Here is a 23,900-nt window from a genome sequence, read left to right on the forward strand (position 1 = left end):
GGAAGGTAAAAGTCTGGAGGGGATAAGAAAGAACAGGGCATATTGGGGCACCTGAAAAGGGTCCAGGATGATTGGAACATGGCTCATGCGAAGGAAATATAGGTTCTGAGGCCAGAGAGATAACGTTAGCTAGAGGGATGTGGTTGGACGAGTTGAATTTCCACCCACGATTAGGGAGAGTCATTGAAAGTTGAATTGTCCCTTCTTGGAATTCTCTTTTTATCACGTCCCCTACCCTCATGCTGCCCCTGCCCTCCTTTGTAAATGAATTAAATGTAGCAGGGCAGGGGTGTCAAACTCATTTTCACCGGGGGCCACATCAGCTGCGTGGTTGCCTTCAAAGGGCCAAATGTAACTTTAGGACTGTGTAAATGTGACTATTCCTGAACAGTTAAGCGAGAGCTCGGCGCTGCCGCTGGGTAGAAACAAGGTGCCAGGCTGATAAAACAAGGTGGAGGGTGGGATTGGGCCATCGGGCCTTGTGTTTGCCACCTGTGTATTAGGGTAACATTTGTTAATAACATTGTAAAGTTTCAGGTGCAGGAAATAACATTCTACAAGTTTCAGGTGTGGAATTCTATAGTAAGGAGGGTTTTTTTTTTAGCTCATACCTAGTTTTATTTTTAGCTCATACCTAGTTTTATTTTTATTTTTTTTAATAATTATATTGTATCTTCCCATTACTATTTATCCCCCTTATACTTCTCCCCTCCAAGGAAAGTCTTAACTTATTAATCCATTCTCTAAGTGTACTTCATTCCTTCACTACAATGCCAGTTCCAGAAGACAGGAACTGTTTCCTCCTCATCAGTCTCTCCCTAGGCCCGTGTAGGCCAGGCCCCTATCTTGTACTCAGTAGGAACCTGACAGAAGTTTGCCTGAGAAATGTGTGGGAAGGCAGCAAGTGGAAAGACAGAGAGGAAGAGGGTGGGGGAGACATGAGCACTCTTAGTCTGAAGACAGATGATGAAAGAAAAGAAAACGAGCCCCAGCTGCTGTGGCTCAGTGGATTGAGTGCCGGCCTACGAACCAAAACGTCACTGGTTCGATTCCCAGTCAGGACACATGCCTGGGTTGTGGGCGTGGTAACAGATCACTGTTTCTCTCCCTCTTTCTTTCTCCCTCCCTTCTCAATAAATAAATAAATAAAATCTTAAAAAGAGAGATTCTCAGATTCACAAACAGCCCCCAAAGGGTTCCCAGGCTGGGCTCCCCCGCAGCCACTGTGGCCACCTCTGCCTTTACAATGAGACTGGCCTGGAACGACAGGGTGGGGCAAGTAGGAGCCTCCAGACAGGCGCGAAGGAAAAGCAGACTCGCTGACCTGGAGCAATGAGGCCAGGGTTTCCTTCCTGGCCTTGCCGCTAACTCCCTGTTCAGCTTTGTATTCTCAGTTCCCACACCTATAGCCTGATGGAGCTGATGCAGCTGAGTACTCCCTGAGTGACTTCTCTGCAAAGTTCAGGTGTCAGGCTGCTTGTAGCTCTGATATTCTGGCTAAGGCCCAGCTGACGCCTCTGTGAGTCTGAGGCTATCCAGGGGATAAACTATAGGTTCACAGAAATAAGCCTGAGATCCGAGCTCTCCACCTGGTTCTGACCAGTGGATGCCTGGCCCCGAGCAACCCCATGGGAAACATCAGTGGGCCAGCATTTGGAACCGTGTCAGCGAACAAAAACTGGAGTGCATATGCCTACCATGATAAAATTCAGGTGAAGTCATTTGGGGAGGTCCCCCTCCTATAGCTTATGTCAAGATGCAAGTCCCAAGTACAGAAATGTACTTTTTTTCAGGAGCAAACTGGTGTCTGTGCCTAGGTGTGCAGTGGCGTTTGGGGATGTTGCTCTTAGGGAAGCAGAGGCATTTGTAGTTAGTAGACAAATAGTTTATTCAGTAGATAAGTGTGATTACAGTTCATTGTTGTAAATGATACAGCATTTCCATCGCTATTATAAGTGAAGCAAATTAAAACCTCGTGAAGTAGTCAGAGCACATTCATGCTAGAAAGAACATGTTGCAAAGCAGTACGCGTGCACTATAGGAGCAGACAAAGTTGGGGACGGAATATGTTTTCACTCACCTCTGGTTGGCTTCGTATATTTTGTCATTGAGACTTACATTATGTTTGGGTCAAACAAAAAACCCAAAGAGGTTTTATAAGAGTTTACAACCATTAAACAGTATTGTTTAATCCCACAAGTAGATAAAGCAAACTACTATAGCTCCTTGATTCACAAACCAGGATTAAAAATAGTCAATCTGCCTATGTATATAGCTAGCTACAATGTGATAGATATTGAATAGTGTGAGTCTTCAAAGGCATCGGCTACTGTAGGCCAGCAAGTTTTCCCAAAATATACTGGTTTGGTTTCCAATGAGAACTAACTGCATCGTGACTGTACTTGAAGACTGTGCTCCTCGGTGTCAGGCCTGAGGAGAAGCAAAGGAGGACGAGGCAGAGACGGGTTAGGGGGCGACCTGAGCAGGACTCTTTGGACAGCCTGACATGACTTTCCCTGTGCAGTTCCAGACCTGGTTCCCAGAGTAAAAGTAAGTGTATTAAAATCCTGGGCCCTCAAAACGGGCAATTGTACAGCATAGATAGAATGGTGCCTCGTGCCTCTCAGAATGAATTATTTTATGCTAGAAGAAAACCCCGTGCTAGAGATTAATGGATATCCATGTTTGAATATTGTATAAAGATCATTTATTCTACAATAGAAAAAATGGGATTTAAAAGTATTCTCCCAGAAACTGGCAGAGAGAGAGAGAGAGAGAGAGAGAGAGAGAGAGAGAGAGAATATTACTTTGAAGAAAAGTTTCAGAGACCATTTCCATAAGGCATCTCTGTCATTCTCCCTTCCATACCTTGCACCTTAAGAGAGTGCAATGGCTATATGTTGCCTTTGAAAAGGCTCGCTGGATAGAACACGCCACTGCAGAGTCACACTTCCTCAGGTCGAAATGAAACAACAACGGAATCACAAAATCCACAAAACCTAAGGTCTGAACCAGCAGAGACTTCCCATGAGTTCAGAAATTCAGTGAAAGAATTAAAGTCGCAAAGCACCTCTTGCAAAATATACTGCCACTTGAAAACCTGTCACGAAACACTGTGCAGTCCCCTGCTGAGTGCTTTGAGGTAAGTATCCGGAAGGACACCCACTTAGTCCCAGGAAGGAAGCTTGATTTCATTATCAAGGAAGCGAGGGGGTCCCCATGCTTCTTTGTATTTGCTGTTGTATAGTTACAGACAAAATGGAAAAGTCGAGAGCTGTGCAGACCTCAATATAAGGAAAATGTGTCTCTAAAAACTTCACTAAAAACCAAGCTGGGTTTATGCATTCATAAGTGTACGGCTCCATTTATAGATTCTTGCAGATGATTCACTAACACTGACACTTTTTATACAAAATCCCTTTTGCAAGGGCATATTCAATTGAATAGGCTAAAGAGAACTTATTGCAATATAATGCTTGAAACTGTATACACAATAGCTGTGCACATTGTAATAAAGAGGCCTTGAAAAACTGTCTTTGTCTATGAACTACTACCGCCCTTTGGAAATTAAAGCTCTCTCGCAACCCCTGGGCTACTTCCCTGTGGCACACAGTGCCACAGACATCATGGGGAAAGTCAGTACCAAACCTGGTTTAAGATGAGTTTTGTACATTTGTTACTTACTATACAGTCAGGAAAAAAAGGAGATACAATTTGTATCAACAGAAGGTCATTTCTGGTTATTTGAGGCATTGCTCCCAGCAGCTTTGGTTCATACACATTTTATGAGAAGAGAATGACAGTTGTTCTTTAGGAAATAAGAACTACATATTCTGCCTTAAAAAAGATGTCCTGCATTGGGAGGAGCGTACGATTTTGTGAGCACTAAACATGAACGTGTTCAAGATGAACTGCGGCTGACAAGATTAACCTTGTGCTTCCCGGTAAATTGTGCAGGTAGCGGAGACTGTGATGTCGTTGATGATTTTGGGAGGAAGGGGAACTAAGTGGCACAGAATCAGCAGAGTTCCCTCAGATTGTCAAATACCCTGATTTACACAATAGGACAGACTTAGAAGATCCAAGAAGTTGAAACAATGAAATGGGAACTTGAGCGGGAACTGCTACTGTCTATGGACCTACATGACATGAAAACACTTTTACACCTCAGTAAAAATGCCGGGGCATGGGGAGATCAGAGGGTGGGACATGAACGTGAAGCTGTGGCGGACGCGAGAGAAACGTTGGGTGAGGTGCAGTTTTGATCAGGACAGAGACAGAAAGCCAGAAAGCAACATGCAAGCCATGATCAAACCACCAGAAACAACCCTGACTACAGCCTCACATTCGGAGTGTTTCAGAGTAAGAAACATTTATAGGCAGTGTCACACCTTCTCATGAAGAAACGAAAGGCCAAGGCCGGGCCTTCTCAACTTTCATGAAAAAACGATCATAGAAATTAGCAAGTGCCAGCTCAGTACATAGTGAGCTGGTCATGGTTCAAAATGCTGAAATATACAGTGGATTCAAAAAGGGGGTTCATTTAGTGCAGCTTTAAAAAAAAACAAAAAATGCCTTTTCTAGAGGCGTTTAATTACAAAGGTTCCCACCCTGAGCAAGTTACTAGTTGTGCAAATGATGCCATTCAACCCCAAGTCCTGCCATCTTTAGTAATGCATTTAAGAATTATCTAAGGGCAAGTTCACGCTCTTGGAGTGTGTATTTGAAGTGCATAACTAAGCCAGCTATTGGAAAAGATGTAGCGTCTCCTTGTGGGAGCTACATTTTCCTATCTAGAAAATCCCCTGGTTTTGTTGCCTAAAGAAATTTTGCTCCACCGCTAATTGACTTCATTGCCCAGAGACTGGCCAGCAGGAGAGAGAGGATTGCATGGCTGTGCACTGTCCTCCATGACATTTCATCCTGTGATGTTGAATACTGCATAGATCAGAAGTCCAAAGCTCGTCCGGGAGGCCCTCCTTGAGTGCAGCTTTGGTGTTCACCGTGGAATGCCGCGTGAGTTTGGCCATCTCTCTGGTAGTGAATTCCTTGGTGCCGGTCAAACTCTTCCCGTGCCTGTGTAGCACACATCTACAATGCTTGGGAGTTGCGCTTATTATCCATCAGCGACTCTGCAGAAAAAGGCTGCAATCTGATCCGTAATTGGTTGAGGTGAAGAGGCTTAAAAGCTAAGAACTGTCAATAAATGTTGACAAGTAGAAAAGTGCAAAGGAAATAGAGCTAGTTTGCTCTGGTGTTTAAGAAAGCGATGCTCAAATACTGGTATGTGATTTCACTTTCAAAACTAGTGGAAACTAGGAAATGTGGCATAAAATCATCAAGTCAGATTTGTGATCTATTTAGCTGTAGACTAAGGTCTGTGTAGAGCCTATCTTATCATCACTGTGTAAAAAGTTATACAGAGGTACACACACATCTCAAGCTAAATACATACACTCATACATGCGGTCTAATTCCTAGCAATAGGTTTGAAATATAACTCTAAAAGCTTCACTATGACCCTATAGCTTGGTTAGTAAAGACAGTAAATAAACGGTTAGATATCCATGCAATAAAATATGCATTTGCTTTGAAATAGCTTTAACTATTCCCATTAAAAATTCTAAAAGATTAATTCTACCTATTACCTGATCCCAAGGTTCTCTAAATTAGATATATGATCAACACTCTGTAATATAAAACATGTAATTATGACAAGGTTTAGAATGGAATCCCTTGGGGTTCTTTGCATTTAGCTCCCCGCCAGGGTTTTGTCCTTCATGATCTGCCTGGCACAGTGCAGAAGGGAGTGAGCCTCGGAGTCACAGGACTTGGGCGGAGTCCTGACTTGGTCCTGATTTGCTAGCAGTACGACCTTGGCAAATCGCTTAATCTCACTGAGCTTCAGTTTCCTTGTCTCGAAAACAAGGTATTAGTACAACTTACCTCACAGGGTTGTTATGTGCTTCAAAGACATAAACATTCTGTAACTTGTAAAGAACAACACACAATTATTAGTGACTGTTATGACAGTATTAGTGCACTACTAGCATTAGTATTCATATTTGTATAAAGGAACAGGTCTTAATGTCACATCAACGTGCAGCCCTAAGCTTAGAAACAATCAAGGCTGCCAGCTGCTGCGCATCCGCTGTGTGGGGATTCTTCTCCATCACTGAGAGCACGATGTTGGAAGGGAAAATATTGCAGAGGTTCTTGTAGGTCTGATACTGGTGTTCTGGGATCAGATGCTCCCTGGAATCATTGCACATTCCAACCCAAGGATTCCTCCAAAGCTGCTCCATCTTTTCAGGCACGCTGCGTACCATGACTGGCTCATAGCACGGTTGCATGAGGCTGTTGCTCAGAGGATAGGAGTGGTAGCCATAGGAATCGGCTGCACAAGGCAGCGGATCCCAGCTGGCGTGTTGTTCCCGGCACAGAGGAGGTCGTCTTTGCCTCATGGGGTTGCTCTCATAGAGGCGGGAGTCAGAAATGCTGTCCATCCGAGTCATCACCAGAGCACGTCCCGACTGGGGGGTTGCCCCAGGATGGATATTGGGAGGCATGGGGTAGTCTCCAGGACAGCTGGAGCGTGCTCCAGCTGCTGGGTGCTGGGCATGCAGCACTAAGTGGGGGACTGACTGCTTGTGGGAGGCTTGCTTAGAATCCTCTGGGCCATAGCTCTGTACTCGCGTTAAGGCTTCATGGTAACCATGGGGAAAAGGCTGAAGACGGTTTTGAGATGCTGAGCGATGCAGCTTCAAACTGCCTTCAGGATGGGCATCAGCTACAGCCAAGTACAGGTTGTTGTAAGAGGAATAGTTGTCGTTCCTGGTATGGCTCATATGGCTGTCAGGACAGAGGCTGGGACTCCTGGCATACATCCCCCGGTCTGCCTCAGCCATGTAGTACTCTCGGTTATGCATGCTGTTGATGTTCATTTTGGAGAAGTCGCCTAACATTGAATAGTAGCCGTGGTCCCCCAAGGACTCAAACTTTGGGTATTGCTCAGCATAGCTAATAGGGGTCCCATGGCTGTTGGTAACCAGGATGGGAGGGTACTGCATGCTGGCCATGTGCTCCAATGAGGATTTCTGGTGGGGGAAATGAGAGGATCCTGGCACTGGGCTGCTGGCTGAACGGGTGTTGAGTGCACCCACTGCATGGCTTTTGGGAGGTGGAATCGTGGGGACACTGAGGGCAGTCACAAGTGAGGGGACAGAGCTGGCCTCAGGCTTACGGGAAATGGACACCCATTCCTCAGGCTCCACAGCCACGGACCGGATACTGGGATCTGATTGGCGCTTCGGGGCCACCCGCTTGACCTCTGAGGTTATCTCACCTTTGGCATTTGACAGCCCCGCGCCACACTTGGCCAGGGTACCTTCGCTCATGGTTTTCACTGTGGACAGTTTGGCACTGATGCGGAGCTCGTCAGCCACTGAACGCTGGGGCTGGTTGGCCCGCTCTGGATGGTAGTATTTGCACTTGTGGCCGTACGTGCATTTTTTACCTGAAACAATAATGCCTTGGGGTGAGACCTCTCTTATAGCAGTGCAACTCTGTTTGCTAGAAACTGTCGTAACAATCTGGTCACTCACATTAGAGTTTTTACTGTTTGCGGTTAAAGCCAAAAAGTAACTTTCCATAAAGATGGGAGTCACACAACACCAAGGAAGCCACCACGCACTGTGAGGGGAGAGAGAAGAAGGAAGCCGGGGAGGAAATTGCAGTGTGAAAGCTAGGAGCTAAGCAGTTGAAGAGCCTTCATTTGCCTGTAATTCCCAACTTTGCCTGGCCCGTGACCCGCGCGCTGCGGTGGCGGAGAGCAGCAGCAGGCAGCACAGTCCCCAATGCAAAGAGCCCAGGCTTGGAGGCCAGGCAGACCTAGGTTTCGATTGCAGCTCTGTCACTCACTAGCTGTGTGACCTTGGAAAGTGACTTTACTTGTTGAACCTCATTTTCCTCTTCTTTAAACAAGGTTTGCAATTATGCCTGTATTACAGGGCCTTCGTGAAGATGAAATGAAGATGATGAACATGAAAATACTCTATGATTTCAATAAATGTTCAGTGAGAACAAAAACTAACACATCCCAGAAACAAATGACCCCAAAAGAGTGAACATCCAAACTGGCGTCAGACCAGGCGGCCTACATTGCAGTGCTGGCCTTGCAAACTTTGTAACAGAGAGACTTGGGTAAGACCATGAAAGTACTCTACAAAACTGCATTTTTAAAAAGTAAATGAAAAGAAAGTTTAGAAGCAAACTGGAAAGTACAGGTCCAAAGAAAAGGGTATTTGGTAGTTGATGGGGGTGCAATCATGTGCCTGGCAGACATGTGTCTCTTGGGGCCAAACCCAGTTTGGCATTGCACTTTCTGCTTCTGCAGGCCCTGCGGGGTTCTGAGCTTCGCCGGGGGCAGGGACACAGGCAGCTAGAACGCGTGCATCATTTTCACAAGTGACAAGTAATCTTCTCTTCAATTCTAGTTACCTTTTTCTCATGCGGTTTCTAGGATGTTTCCTTAAATGCCTACATGCAACTACATGAAGACACATGCTTTAACCACAGAGAGTGGAAAAGCCAGAATTCTCCACTAGAAAGGGAAACCTTGAAGAGAAAAGCATTCAGAGTCCTTATGTTTCCCTTAGTATAGAACTCAGTTTTGTACATAGGTACTCACCATAGGGACATGGCTGCTTCTTGTGCTCGGGAACAACAGGTCTCTTTCTTAAGAAATTTTCGAGGCTTGGCCCATGACGTCCTAAAGGATCATCTGGAGGCATAAATCTGAAAGCAAGCAAGCAAGAGGTAAATGTCTTCCCTTCTGTTCCCACTATCCCTTATCAGAAGTTCACACCTTTGCCCTGGCTGGTGTGGCTCAGTGGATTGAGCATCACCCTGAGAACCAAAGGCTCGCTTGTTTGATTCCCAGTCAGGTCACACCCCTGGGTTTTGGGCCAGGTCCCCAGTAGGGGGCGCATGAGAGGCAACCACACAATGATCTTTCTGTTCCTCTCTCTCTCCCTCCCTTCCCTTATATAAAAATAAATTAATTAAATCTTTTAAAAAAGAAGTTCAGACCTTCATTACCTCTCGCCTATACTGTTTTCACAGCCTTATCATTGCCCTTCCTGCCTCCAGTCTATCTTTTGCTAAGGTAGCAGTTTTTCTCTGTATTCCACTCAATCACAAAAAAGGAGGATTTTTTTCCCTGTGCATAATTCTTTCACGGACTATATGTTCCAGCCATACTGGCGTGCTCGCTGGCTTTCCAACATGCAACTCACTTTCACACCTTTATAGCTTTATTCACGATGTTCCCTTTGCCTGTAATGCCCAGCTGCCCCCTTTCCTCTATCTGTCAACTTCATCTCGAATGTCATCTCCTCTGTGAGGCCTGTTCCTACCATTTCACACAGACGGAGCAGTTTTAAAAATTGTAACCATAGCAATTATCGCAACACATTATGGTTGTCTTTCCCAAAGGGAAACTCTTGTTTCTGATCCAGCATTTTATCCCCATGGCAGCCAGCACGATGCACGGTACCCAGTGAGCATTCAGAAAATGTTTATTGCCATGAAGTAAAATGTCTTCCTAGGAGTAACTTGGATTTAGGCTATTTAGAGTCTACTGGAAAGAAACATACTTGTCATTCACGAAAGAATACATCAGCAATCGCTCTTCTATAAACTTCTTCCATTCTGGTTTTTCGACTTGAAGGTCTCGATAGTTATCATTGGATACAATGATGCCATCAGAATCGAAAGCCAACTTGACTATGAAGCGGTCATCGTAGCAGACAACTCTCCTGCCTTGGACCCTTCGGGATGGTGTGAAGACAAGAATCTTTTCCTTCTCCAGTTTTCGTAGGACATCTTGATCTGTCAAAATAAGGATTATATGCTCCAGAGTACAATTTATCTTTGGAAATTAACACTATCCCCATGTTATGAGTACGTAAATTGGTACTAGATGGATACATTATTTTCCCATAGGAAAAGGTAGCTTCAGTTTTCTTTTTGATAACATGAGAGAGCTGGATTCAATGATAACTAAGTTTTAAAGCTACCATGAAGCGTAAGAAATAACACTGATATTCTAGAATTCTTCATGCTTATTTTCCTCTTTGCCTAAAGCACCAGCTTTTGCTTGCTGAAGAAAATAGGGCAATGTGCTGAAGGTGTGGCTGTCACAAGGAGAGTAAAGCATCATTCCTAGGGACTTAAAGGGTTTTTTTGTTGTTGTTTGTTTGTTTGTTTGTTTGTTTTTGCATTCTGCCTAGAGCACAGGCGGCAAACACAAGGCCTGCAGGCCAAGTCCGTCCCGGCACCTTGTTTCTACCCGGCTGCTGCCGAGCTCTCGCTTAACCATTAAAGAGTAGTTATATTCATACAGTCCTAAAGTTACATTTGGCTCTTTGAAGGCAGCTGTGAGGCTGATGTGGCTCCCAGTGAAAATGAGTTTGACACCCCTGGCCTAGAGGAAGGCCACAGCTAAGGGAAAACATCAAGCTAGACCCTGTCAGTCCCAACCCTCTTTCCTTTCGGCCTCTTAATTGCTGAGGACACAAAGGCTGTGCCCAAGCAGGGCTAGGATCCACTCTCAGACTGCTGCTCCATGACACAGCTCCAACATCCATGCACTGGACTTGCCCATTTGCCACATCAGGCAACGGCTGATACTCAGAGGACTGGGGTCTATATGTTCTCAAATGTTGAAAAGAGCTAGCTTCAGCCCTGGCTGGTGTGGCTCAGTGGATTGCACGCTGGCCTGAGAACCAAAGGGTCGCCAGTTTGATTCCCAGTCAGGGCACATGCCTGGGTTGCAGGGGCGCTTGAGAAACAAGCACACATTGATGTTTCCCTCCCTCTCTTTCTCTCTCCCTTCCTCTCTCTCTAAAACTAAATAAATAAAATCCTTAAAAAAATAGAGCTAGCTTCACATACTGGTGTTAGTCAGTGCAGTGATCCTACTGCTGTTAGGGCTGCATATGATTTTTGTGGACCTTAGGCACTTTTGCCTTCATGGGCCCCTTCTTCCACAAAGAAATATTAAAAATTATACTTTAAGTGTTGCAGGTTCAATTCCCAGTCAGGGTACATGCCTGGGTTGCAGCCCATGACCCCCAGCAACTGCACATTGATGTTTCTCTCTCTCTCTCTTTCTCCCTCCCTTCCTTCTCTAAAAATAAATAAATAAAATCTTAAAAAAATTATACTTTAAAACTGCATTAGTATAGAGACAAATAATCTAGTCAGAGATGTTATTACACATTCATTGTTATTATATTCAATTTCTCCTCCTGGAACTCCTATGCCTCATGGATAAATTGGTTCTAACATGGGACTTTCCTCTCTATTCTATTCCCTAATTTGCAAAACCCACAGTCACTTTTCTGATACAGAATGACATTTGTTGTCTACCACAGCTTCTTCAGTCTTTTGGAAAACAGTCATGTTCATCACCAGATTCGTTCCCCTTTAGTCTGAAGTCTGTGGTAAAACAGAAAAGCATGCTTTTTGCAACCGTGTGCTTTCTTCTTTGCTGAATTGAAGTTGTCTCTACTGAACTGTCGTATGCCACAACAGAATGACAGTTTTAACTGGAAAAGTATGCTTAAAATACACTTAATAAAATACATTTTAAGTATACTTAAGAAACTTAGAAAAATAATTATCTAAATTGGGACTAGCAACCTCTCCCCAAACTATCTGGCTAGCTCTGCTTCTGGATGTGTACCTGTAATGGGCGTATCAGGTCGAGATTGCTCCTTTCTCCACGCAGGCACAAATACGGTAATATCCTTATGGCCTTTATCGAGAAACCAGTCCACAGCAAGCTGTATTCCTCTGCAGGAGAACTCTTCCTTATTCCCATGGCTTTCAAAAAACATAAAATGAGAGGAGAGGACTGATAAGAGGTAGCAAAGAAATACTCTAAACAGAGCCCTGGCTGGCGTAGCTCAGTGGATTGAGCTCAGGCTGTGAACCAAAGTGTCACAGGTTCGATTCCCAGTCAGGGTGCATGCCTGGGTTGCAGGCCATGACCCCTAGCAACCGCACATTGATGTTTCTCTCTCTCTCTTTCTCCCTCCCTTCCCTCTCTAAAAATAAATAAATAAAATCTTTAAAAAATATATTTTTAAAACAGAAAAGAAAAGTGAGAAAAATATTATTAAAAAAAGAAATACTCTAAACAGGCTTTTTCTTAGTAGCAAGACATTAGCAGATGTTTTCTTTCTTGATAATGCCAAAAATGTAAATATTTTTAAAAGAGCAAATCAAATGCTCTTTTATTCAATCATTACAAATATTGCCATTATTATTATACGTTCAATCAAGGTCACAGATGATTGAAAACAACTCCTAGTTTATAGTGATAGGTTATTTCCTATCACTACTTCCATTTTCTCTCTTTCTGTTTCTACCATCACTTTCTTTTCAGAGACTCAGATATTTTCAACAGATAAGAAAGAAGAGATGTCACCAGAGGTGAAAGAAGAGATGTCACCGGAGGTTTAAATAAAGTTTATATGGAGGATTAGTTACATCTGAGTCTTAAGCACATATATTAAGTTTAAAAAAGAACAATGACAGCAAAGAAGACACACACATAAAAACTGACTGAAAATAGTTATCACATTTAATATAATATAATACACCAACTAAAATCACCTTGTTGAAATTTTAAGATATCAGAAATGTTTATAATACTAAAAGAGAAAAGAAAGGGTATATACTAGTATATATAATATAATCTCAATTTTGTAGAAAACAGTGTATGTATAAGCCCATAAAATACTAGAAAAGAGACACATCAAAATATTAATAAAAACTGTGATTCTGTGTGAGAGGGTTATAAGTGATTTATTTTCTTTCTTTAATTCTAAAATTCCTTCAAAAAATTAAGTATTCCTTTTATAATTAGGGCATGATGTACAAAGAGAAGACATTCTATCATGATTATTTGTAGAATAAACACTGTAAAAACTTAATTCATTTGACTGGAAATTGGAAGAAGGAAGATTGGCAGTTGAATTGGGAAAAGATATTTATTGTCATCAGTCAAAAAGCTCACAAATGCTGTGCTAGTTTGACTGTGAAAATCTGATCACTTAGTATCAAAGCTGGTGCTCTGACATATTACATAAACCACACTAAGTCACAGTAAATTGAAACAGCTTGGATGGTAAAACAAATTGGCTTACATGTAGCAATTCCATTGCAATCACTGGATATTACCTGTCACACAAGACTGACTGGAAGGAAAGACAATGTGAAGGAGGCTCTCTCTTTTAGATTCCTCACTTTCTCATTGATAATCACTCAACTACAAGAGAAATTAGCTCCAGTTATACTGTTCCCTTTGGGTAAATTCATACCTAATCTCAGGGGCCCCACTAATACATGTACTGCAAGCCTTCCCACAGTCTTATCACTCTTGAGGTGCACGACAAAAATTTAGTAAATGCCCTTGTTAACATTTCCAAACATGTTCAGCATGTTTAAAGGTCTCCAGTGTGTACCATAAAGCAATTATACCACTCTACTAAAAGTCGAAGCACTTAAGAAAAAAGAAATGAAAATATATTTAACTGCCAACAGACTACAAGGTAGCCTTAGAGACAGCTACCACTGACTGCTTCTGGAAAGGTGAACTGTGGGTAAATCGGACAGGTCCATGGTTCTTAAAGGGTTCGTATGGGATTAACCCAGCATGAAGCTGGCTTTTCGGGGAAGATGTCCAGATGTGCTTTTTCCCCCCACACCTATAATACTGGTAATTATAAGAATAACCTGAACTCTGGAAATCATCAGAATTTCTATTAGAGAAGAAGTTTGGAGAAATAGGATGGGTTTTCATTTCACTGGGCTCTATGGTACTATAAAGTGTGTTGTTTCAAAGACAGTCCAAAACTAGAAACAAATACAAGAGTAACATTTGCTGTTGGATACATCAACTTTATATTTTATACTACCAAATTATTTCTCATCATTATAAAGGTAATATATACTTATGGTAGAAAATGAGGAAAATGCATAACGTATGTTTTTAAAAAAAATCCCTGCAGAATCTGTTTACAACTACCCGGGGACAAACACGTCGCAATATTTTGATGCATCTATATTCTGAATCAGTTTTTTAGCATACTGGGAATAATCATATTAAGGAAAATGTAAAATACCTATAGCATTCCATTATATTCCATTAGCATTCCATAATATATTAAAACCATGCTATGGGAGCATTCTATGAAGTACATCAAATGCCCAAGAGGAATCAGAATTCACTTTCAGCCCTGGCTGGTGTGGCTAAGTGAATTGAGCACCAGCCTGAGAAGCAAAGGGTCGCTTGTTTGATTCCCAGTCAGGGCACATGCCTGAGCTGCAGGCCAGGTCCCCAGTAGGGGGTGTGCAAGAGGCAACCACACATTGATGCTTCTCTCCCTCTTTCTCCTTCCCTGTTCCTCTCTAAAAAAAAATAAACAAAATCTTTATAAAAATTATCTTTAAAAAAAGAATTCACTTTGAACATTTATTGAGGTGGTAATGAAGTCCTACATAAGGACTCAATATGCAAAGTGTAGTGCTCAATAAATGTTTAAGGAAGGATTAATTTTACAAGTGAAAAGTAAAGTAATGGTTGCCAGGATGACTTGTTTAAGTGAAAACTCACAAACAGTCTCATCACAATTTTAAAAAGCTAGGACCTATAAGCCTATCTAAAAAGCGGTGAAGAGCCTATAGGACCTAAAAGTCACAGAGTATCTTGGTGACACTACAGCTCCCTCTGTCCCAATAACTGGCTTAGACACATATCGTGATCCAAGTTTCCAACCAAATTCTGCCTAGCAGATGGGTCACTGGCCTCCCCCTCTGAGTTTTTGAAAACTAGGGTTCAAATATTTGGGCTTCTCCCCGACTTAACAAACAATATGGGAGCATTTGCATTTGGAAGCCTTCATTTGCCCGCAATGCATTTTTCTTCCCAAAGGAGACGGGTCACAGAATGAACATGTCCTTTAGCATCTTAGCATACATTAGTATGTGAATCACAGGTCCGTCACAGTAGCAACTATTAAACACATGCTGCCAATGACAAACAAAGAATTATAATGTCAGTGCAGGCTCCTCACCCAACATGCTGAGGATGAACAGATGTTATTACGTAGTTTGTGTGAGAAGGGCCCATCACGATACATTTATAGCTAACTATGAGAAAAACAAACCACATTTAGAGTAATGGCACTAACGAATTCATAAGCCGACTGTGGCACTGAACTTTGACCACGTAAAATGTGACTGCAGAATAATGGACTCATCAGTGGCTTACCGAGTCAAATCAGGGAAGAGATGTTAACAAGAACAAAGCTGGCAATTAAAGCAAAATCATGTGATCCACCACACACTCTTTTAATATGCTCCTAAAAATAAGGTTCAGTGTTATTTTTTTTTTTGCTTTCTTTAAATTGTGTAAGATATCTTTAATTTAGTAAAGCAACTCCTACAAAAGACAACAGTTCATCTTCCTATCAGTGTGACAGTTTGCTACTGGCACAGACTAGATATGTTAAAACTAATTACCTTGGTAATGAATGCTCCGTTATTCCTTTCAAAGCAAGAGAACCATGTAGTATACTTCCTAACTATCAATCCTTGAAGAGAATTCCAAAGACAAGGAAGACTGTATATCACCATCTCAAAGTCCTCAAAGAAGTTTTGGGTTCTTCTCATCCCTACCTCTACAGCGCAAAACCCTACGTCCAGTCTAGGTGTTCCGGGCTGTCTGATCTGATAAGAGGTTGAGTGTGGCAGATCCCATACTACTTCCTCTCTAGAATCACTCTAGTTTATGCCTATTAGGAGGGGAGCAGAGTTACCTTTAGCCGTTTGAACAAAGAAATCACTTTCCACTGGCCCTCTGCTTTCCACTGGCCCACTGTACCATTACTATTTTGTACACAGATAATTTAACTTCCTTGTTACTATGCTTCTAGCCTCCCTTCATTAAAACTGGGATGTCTAGCCTGTTCTACCCACCCTGCTTTGATGCTGTCATGATTTAAAAGATTTTAAAAAGGAGATCTGTGAATGTATTACCTTCTCCTAGGAAGAATGCCAAGTATTTTTCATTTTTTATTGACTTGAGAAACAGCCACGTGTTCCATTTATTTATGCATTCATTGGTTGACTCCTGCATATGCCCTGACCAGAGATCAAGCCCAAATCTTGGCGTATGGTGATGATGCTCTAACCAGCTGAACCACCTAGGCCTAGGGCCAAAGTATTCTCAATAACACTAATAGCCACACAGTCTTGCATGAGATGGTAAAAGGGGCATTGGCATCAGATTCAGGTTTTGATCAAAGCTTTGTCATTTATTACTTGTGGAACATTAGGCAGTTACTCAACCTCTCCGAACCTGAGTCTCTTCACCTGCAAAAATGAACTGAATTAGTCCATTCAAACAGGGTTTTTAGAGAGGAGTATATTACTTATGCTAAAGGACCTGGCACAGAATATGCATTTACAAATGTTAGTTGAATTTCATTCATTTGAAGCCAGAGACTTAAGTTTAAATGCTTGCTTTGCTACTTACTAGCTATAGCAAGTCAGGTCAAGGAAGTCACTTAACTTTGCTGAATTCTATAGTTTTGTCATCTGTAAAGTCGCTGCGAGGATTAAATAGAACTATATATTAAAGTATATCTGCAGGCAGTCTGCTAAGCAAGTCCTGAATATAGCAATGGTATGGTTCGTAAGACTGGCCCTTATTCCTGCTCTCTCATATCTCTGTGGGAGCATCCAACATTGTGCTATGAGCTCTGGGGAGAACAATGGATGCAAAAGAAGGTCCCTACCCTCAAAAACAATGGGATAGTCAAGCCCTGGCTGGTGTGGCTCAGCGGATTGAGCGCTGGCCAGCGAACCAAAGGGTTGTAGGTTCGATTGCCAGTCAGGGCACATGCCTGGGTTGTAGGCCACGTCCCCAGTGGGGGGTGCATGAGAGGCAACCGCACATTCATGTCTCTCTCCCTCTCTTTCTCCCTCCCTTCCCCTCTCTAAAAATAAATACAATCTTTAAGAAAAACAATGGGATAGTCAAATGAAAAATTTGCTACTCTAGGCTTTTTACTTTGTTCTGATGGTGTATGGTGTAAGAATTCCAGTGAGCCCATCAAGCAGTAGTGCACTCAACAGAAAGCTGGCTCCTGATCACTGGGAATGTTTAAGCCAAAGCTGGATGACAACTCAGTTGAGAAATAGAAGAAGGAATGTCTAAGGCTCTCTGATATGAAATAAAAATGATATGAGAGTATGGAATAAAGTACGAAGCCCCTCTTGGTTCTGTGTCACTTTCCTATTGCTGATATAACAAATAGCTACACGTTTACTGACTTAAAATCAGACCAATTGATTCTGCTTCAGGAGATCAGAAGCCTCAAATCAAAGAGTTGGCAAGGCTGTGTTTTTTCTTCAGACTTCTAATGCCTTTTCAGCTTCTGGAGCCCTTATTTCTTGGTTTCTGGCTCCTTTCTTACATCACCCTAACCTCTGCTTTCCATCATCATATTGAATATTTCCTACTGTTCATTCTGACCCTGATGCCTCCCTCCTTCTTATAAGGAGCCCTGTGGTTATACTGAGCCCACCTTGATGATCCAGGATCCTTTTCCTCATTTCAAAATCCTTACTCGTATCTGCAAAGTCCCTTTTGCTGTGCAAGATAATATATTCACAGACTCCAGGGATTAGGATGTAGACATCTTTAGGGAGACATCATTCAGCCTACCATAAGTACTGCAGCTCAGAGGCAATCACTGGGATCAGAAAAGTGAGAATGTCGTTTGTAGAGGTGGTACATCACGAAGGGTATGAAGATAAGGAGGTCACTCCTAGGTTGGAAAATGACATGAACCCAAGTAGTGGGCATAGAAATCAGCATAATTTACACGGAGACTGTTAAAAAATGATGTAAATACGGTTAGTCTGAGAGCTACAATCAAATAGGAGGAAGAAAAGATGAGATCACAAAGCCAGGCAAAGGGATCCAAATTTGGTACAAAGGCAATGGGGAGTTACTGTGAGTTCCCAAGTATGCCGCAAAGTGACATTATAAAAGCAATGTTTTGCCCTGGCTGGTGTGGCTCAGTGGACTGAGCACCGGACTGCGAAGCAAAAGGTAGCCAGTTCGATTCCCAGTCAGAGCACATGCCTGGGTTGCAGGCCAGGTCCCCAGTAGGGAGCATGTGAGGGGGAACCACACACTGATGTTTCCCTCCCTCTCTTTCTCCCTTCCTTCTCCTCTCTAAAAGTAAATAAATAAAATCTTTTTAAAAATAAATAAAAGCAATATTTGCAGGATGATTGGTCTAGCCAAGTATAGGTGGGAGGGAGAACTTCAAGAAAAACAAAGCCTGAATGGTTATGCCTTCTCTGAAGTATCACTGATGTCTAAGCTGCTTTCAGACCCCCTGAAGATAAATCAGCAACAATTTCCAAGTAGAGAGAAAACGCTAGGGCAGAATCATCTTAGCCTCTCTCCACCTAGAGGAGCACGAGCTAGACAACAACAAAGGGCATACCCTAGTTTTTGGTAAAGGAAGACAATTTCTATAAGCTTGTGGCAGTTTTAAAGAAAGAGAGAGAAAATTTACCAGTCTTACCTCATTGCCACGTTACTTCCATCGATGACAATTGGCCTCAAATTGTCACTGCTATCTATTTCATCATCAAGAGACAGTTCAGGGCTTGCAATCTCTCTGGAGCTGGATCCCCGGGGCACGAACAGGCTCGGGTTGACCTGCCCTTCCGAATCACCTCTGGTTCCAAGTCTGACGAGCTCTGCCAATACATCATTAATAAGTGACTCTGGGCCCAGCTTGTTCAGCACTGATTGAATCTGTTCCTCTGCATAGCCCAGCTTTAGAGCAAAATCCATCTTGGCTTGGTATTCCTTTTCCAAGTCAAGCTTCCCATCCTGCAGAATGCTGCTCTGGGAGAAGCTCGGACGATCCAGGCAGGGTGACCTACAGAGCTGGCGGTGTGGCTTGGGAGGAATCTCCTTTTTCTTCAACTGAACAGCCCCAGGTTTGCTGCTAGTATCATTGCTATTGCCGCTCTTAAGGCTCATCTGTTCAGGGTCACTCTCGGAGCTCACCCAGTCTTCAGAATCAGCAGTGCCCTGCTCTGTGCTGTCTTGCTTAGGCTGCTGCTTCTCTTCCTTGGGAGCACTCTTCTTCATTTTTGTTGTCTCCACTGTAGCTGTGGCCGTCATCCCGTTCAGTGGGTCTGAGATCTGATCAACGCTCTTTTCTTTTTAAGCCTGCTGGGAATCCACGTACGGTGGCATTTCTTTGTGTTAAAATGTGGTGGTAGTGATGGTGCAAGACTCTGTCTGTTTGGGTTGGTGTGTTCAGATGTTACTACTCCCTACAAATGAACACACATACCGCAGTCATGTTTAGCAAAATTCTGGGAAAGCATTTTAGAACGTAACAGTTTCTTCCTAAGAAACTAGCTGTTGTCCGACATTTTTTTTTTTTTTGCTTAAAATGGTTGACCTCATCTTACATTAAAAATACAGAAAAAATACAGAAAGTTTTTAATTCTCTAATAATTCTAGACATAAGTCTTTCAGTGGTGACAATAATGCTATAACCACCCCCCCCAAACACACACACAAATCACAGCTGAAGTTAACTGCTTATCACAACTTTGAGAAAGAGAAACATGACATTTCAACAGGGCACAAAAATATAAATTTCCTTGAAAGGACTCTCTCTCTTCCTTTATACCATGTAAGTTGTCCAGATCCCACACCAGATCCTCCCTGCTAGAGCTGAGCTCCACTCGTGAAGACTACAGCCTCTCCAGCACTACTTTCTGCAAAATATCAAGGAACTCATCTACTGGGGAAGTTTAAAACCATTAAATTTGCTTTTAAGTGACTGCAGCAGGCCAGAAGGGTAACAAATAGAGAGGTGTGCTCCAGATAGGGAAAGAGGTTTGTACACACTCATGAATTGTGTCTGTAGCCTCTTATATTTATTGTAGCTGTCTTTATTATATTGGAAAAGAAGTAAAGTCGACTCAACTTGCATGAGACATCAGGACATTTAAAAAATCGAAGCTACAGAAAAGAATCAGGGGCAATTTTATTTCTCAACTTTTCTCACCTAACTTCATCTGTCCTGGCCGGTTTAGTTCTAACTTGGCCAAAGTGTTTCCTTCAATTTGAGCCTCACTCCCTCCTATGTAAAATGAGGACACTGATAGTTACCTCACAGGGTGATGATTACATACAATGAGTAAGAAAAGTGCTTAGTTAAGTGAACAGAACACAGTTAAGTTCTCGATATATGTAAAGGGCGCAAGAGACACCACTAGAGGTTTGGTTTAAAAAAGAATAGGCCTGGCTGGTGTGGCTCAGTGGATTGAGTGCCAGCCTGTGAACCAAAGGGTTGTGGGTTGAATTCCCAATCAGGGCACATGCCTGAGCTGTGGTCAGCTCCCCTGTAGGGGGTGCTCAAGAGGCAACCACACACTGATGTTTCTCTCCCTCTCTTTCTCCTTCCCTTACCCTTTGTTTAACATAAATAAATAAAACATTTTTAAAAAAGAAAGGAAGGAGACTGACCATGAGGGAAGGCTGTAGACATGTGAATACTGACAAGCTCTTCAGTTAGTACCTATGCTCACTAATCTAAAACCAGACTATCTATATATCAGTGTACTAGAGTTTTCCAGTTACACCTCAATCCTATTTTTATAAACAAGAAGAAAAGCTACCGATAGCTCTATCTAAGAAGAATATGCACAACTGCATGCTTACTTCAAAGAGTCATATTTGGAAACATTACATGCTCACAGAATTGACAGGAGAACTGACATTCAGACAGCATATAATGACTCCTCTAATGATTACACTACCAGTTATAACTTTAATATTTCCCTTAATTAATTAGCTAGCACATAGATACGGATTTTGCTTTTACTTCTCCATTCAACTTTGTTATTCAAACTGTAAAGCCTATTCCCTCTATAAGTTACACGTTTACTATGTGACTTACATTTTATTCTCTTCAAAATAATGTCTAGGGCATTGAGATTCCTGCCCCCACATTTATTCAAAATTCCAAAGTCACTTAAAAACAACTGTTTGTAAGACTGCATATATATATATCTTCTTGGCAAATGTGAAAGACATGTTTGCCGCTCTTAGTGGAGCACAGAATGTTTTTCTCCAAATTGACACTGGGGTGAGCACCTTTACCATGTTCACAGAGACAGACATACAATAGCAAATTTACACTCAGGGAAAATCCCACAACAAAGAAAATCCTCAGTGAAATGACTAGTTGTTATTGTGAAATGTTCCTACTCAATAACCTAAAGTAGAAGAGAAACAAATGACTCGGCAGGCATAAGCATGGATTTACCATTCAAAGTCTTAAGCAATGCAATTTTGTCAACATTGTTTTTCATCTGTCTTAGAGCCTATGTAGGTGTGAGGTATCATGTACTTTTTGTGTTTGTTTTGTATCATTTGACAACGCAAGCCCCTTGAGTCAACAATAGCAGGAATGTCTTTTTTCTCAAAAGACCAGCCACTGAGTGCCAGACACTGTGATAAGCCCCGGGTCTAGGAAAAGAAACCAGAACTGATCCTTGTCCTCAAACAACTCACAAGCTAAAAAATAAAAATGGCTAGATGGGGCCCTATACAGTGCTGAAACACAATTCTATACAGGGTGACTGTTTCAATTACAGTCCAACATGGGACACTTTTGAGAATGAAAGGAGGATTATTAATTAGTATGTCAGAACCATAGGCAAACCTAATGCCTGGTTGGTCCTTCAAGTTACTTGAAAATTTCCATTGACATACAGAAGAGGAAATGTTCAGTTCTGTCAGTGAGGTTGTAGATGGGAGCAGTGGTTGTAGGGATTAGGATGGAATTCAAGAATTAATTCAAGAATTAATTCAAGAATTGATAAAATACTTGAAGTCATTTCCCCCCTTTTTATTGAATTTACTGGGGTGACACTGGTTAACAAAATTGTATGGGTTTCAGGTGCTCAACCTACAACATATCACCTGTACACTGTATTGTGTGTTCACCACCACAAGTCAAGTCTCCGTCCATCTCCATTTATCCCCCCTACCCTCCTCCACCTTCCCAGCCCTCCTCCCCAGGCAGTCACCACACTGCTGCCCATGTCCAAGAGTTTTTTTTCTCTTTTTTTGTTTTTTGCTCAATTCCTCACCCCGCCCCGACTCAGCACCCCCCAACAGCTGTCAGCCTGCTCTCTATCCAAGACTCTGTCTCTGTTTTGCTTGTTATTTTTCATTTTGCTCATTAGACTCCACATATGAGTGAAATCATATGGTACTTGTCTTTCTTTCACTGGCTTATTTCACTTAGCATAATGCTGTCCAGGTCCACCCGTGCTGTCACAAAGGGTAATGAAAATTAAAACCCAATGAAATATCACTTCACACCTGTCAGAATTGCCATTATCAATAAATCAACAAGCAAGTGTTGGAGAGGTTGTGGAGAACAGGGAACCCTCATGCACTGTTGGTGGGAATGCAGACTGGTGCAGCCACTGTAGAAAACAATATAGATGTTCCTCAAAAAATTAAAAATGGAACTGCCTTATGATCTAGTGATTCCACTGCTGGGAAAATATCGGAAGAAACCTAAAACAGTAATTCAAAAGAATATATGCACCCCTAGGTTCATAGCAGCATGAGTTACAATAGGCAAGATTTGGAAACATCCCAAATGCCCATCAGTAAATGAGTGGATCAAAAAGCTCTGGTCCATTTACACAATGGAATACTACTCAGCTGTAAAAAAAAGAAGTCATTTTTTTTAGTTATTAATTAAGTACCAAGAAACATATTAGGGGCTGAGGACATAAAAACAGACATGGCCCCTAATTTCGAGGTGCTTTTAGTGATGGTGGTATGGAGTGAAGATAGACAAATGTCTATCTTCATTTATCTTCATTATCTTCAAATGTCTATCATATTAAAATGATTATATAATTCACAATTAAAAACTATGACAAGTGATTAAGAGACAGAGAAAGAGGAAAAGCGCATTTCACTTGTATGTAAAATAAAAAAACCCCCACAAAATAACAAACAAAACCCCACAAAACCCCCACAAGATAACAAACAAAACAAAAACAGAGTCATGGAAATGAAGAACAAGCCCTGGCTAGTGTGGCTCAGTGGACTGAGCTCTGGCCTGCGAACCAAAAGGTCACCAGTTCGATTCTCCTCAGGACACATGCTTGAGTTGCGGGCCGGGTCCCCAGCTGGGGGCCTGCAAGAGGCAAGCACACATTGATGTTTCTCTCCCTCTCTTTCTCCCTCCCTTCCCCTCCCTCTAAAAATAAATAAATAAAATCTTAAAAGAAAGAAAGAAACTGAGAACAAACCGATGATTGCCAGAGGAGAAGGAGATATAGGTGGATGGATAAAAATGGTAAAAAGGAATATAGTCAATAATACTGTGATAACTTTGCAGGGTGACAAGATGGTTACTACACTTAATGTGATCATCACATACTAAGGTATACAAATGTCTAATCACTATGTTGTACACTTGAAATTAATATAATATTGTATTTCAACTATACTTTCATTTTAAAAAGTATAGGAGGTATGAGTTGAGCCTTAAAGGAAACAGTAACAATTTTCTGGGCAGGGAAGAGTTTTTTAAATTATAGATATATGAAGATTAATATGGTATTGTGCCTTAGTCAATACCTCATGTCTAATATTACTGGTGAGAGCAGTAATAAGTGAAAGCATTGAGGATGGCTAAAAGAAAATAGTTAATTTTGCCCAAAAAGGAAGTGAGTGGGAAGAA

At 42.0% G+C, this 23,900-nt stretch overlaps 1 protein-coding gene across 1 annotated transcript in view; it reads right to left on the reverse strand.

Moving 5' to 3' along the window:
- Positions 1 to 1,912: 1,912 nt before the first annotated feature.
- The window catches only part of ZC3H12B (zinc finger CCCH-type containing 12B), a 93,285-nt gene continuing 71,297 nt past the window's right edge, over positions 1,913 to 23,900 (reverse strand). The window contains exons 6-10 of the mRNA XM_045847538.1: positions 18,678 to 19,443; positions 11,750 to 11,889; positions 9,657 to 9,891; positions 8,690 to 8,796; positions 1,913 to 7,516 (exon numbers count right to left, since the gene is read on the reverse strand). Coding sequence (XP_045703494.1) covers positions 6,096 to 7,516; positions 8,690 to 8,796; positions 9,657 to 9,891; positions 11,750 to 11,889; positions 18,678 to 19,288 — 2,514 coding nt within the window. The 5' untranslated portion in view covers positions 19,289 to 19,443 and the 3' untranslated portion in view covers positions 1,913 to 6,095. The remainder of the gene's footprint in view (positions 7,517 to 8,689; positions 8,797 to 9,656; positions 9,892 to 11,749; positions 11,890 to 18,677; positions 19,444 to 23,900) is intronic.

The sequence above is a fragment of the Phyllostomus hastatus genome, unplaced genomic scaffold (assembly GCF_019186645.2).
Source record: "Phyllostomus hastatus isolate PE091 unplaced genomic scaffold, TTU_PhHast_1.1 phas_contig_551, whole genome shotgun sequence".
In the NCBI taxonomy this organism is placed as follows: Eukaryota; Metazoa; Chordata; class Mammalia; order Chiroptera; family Phyllostomidae; genus Phyllostomus; species Phyllostomus hastatus.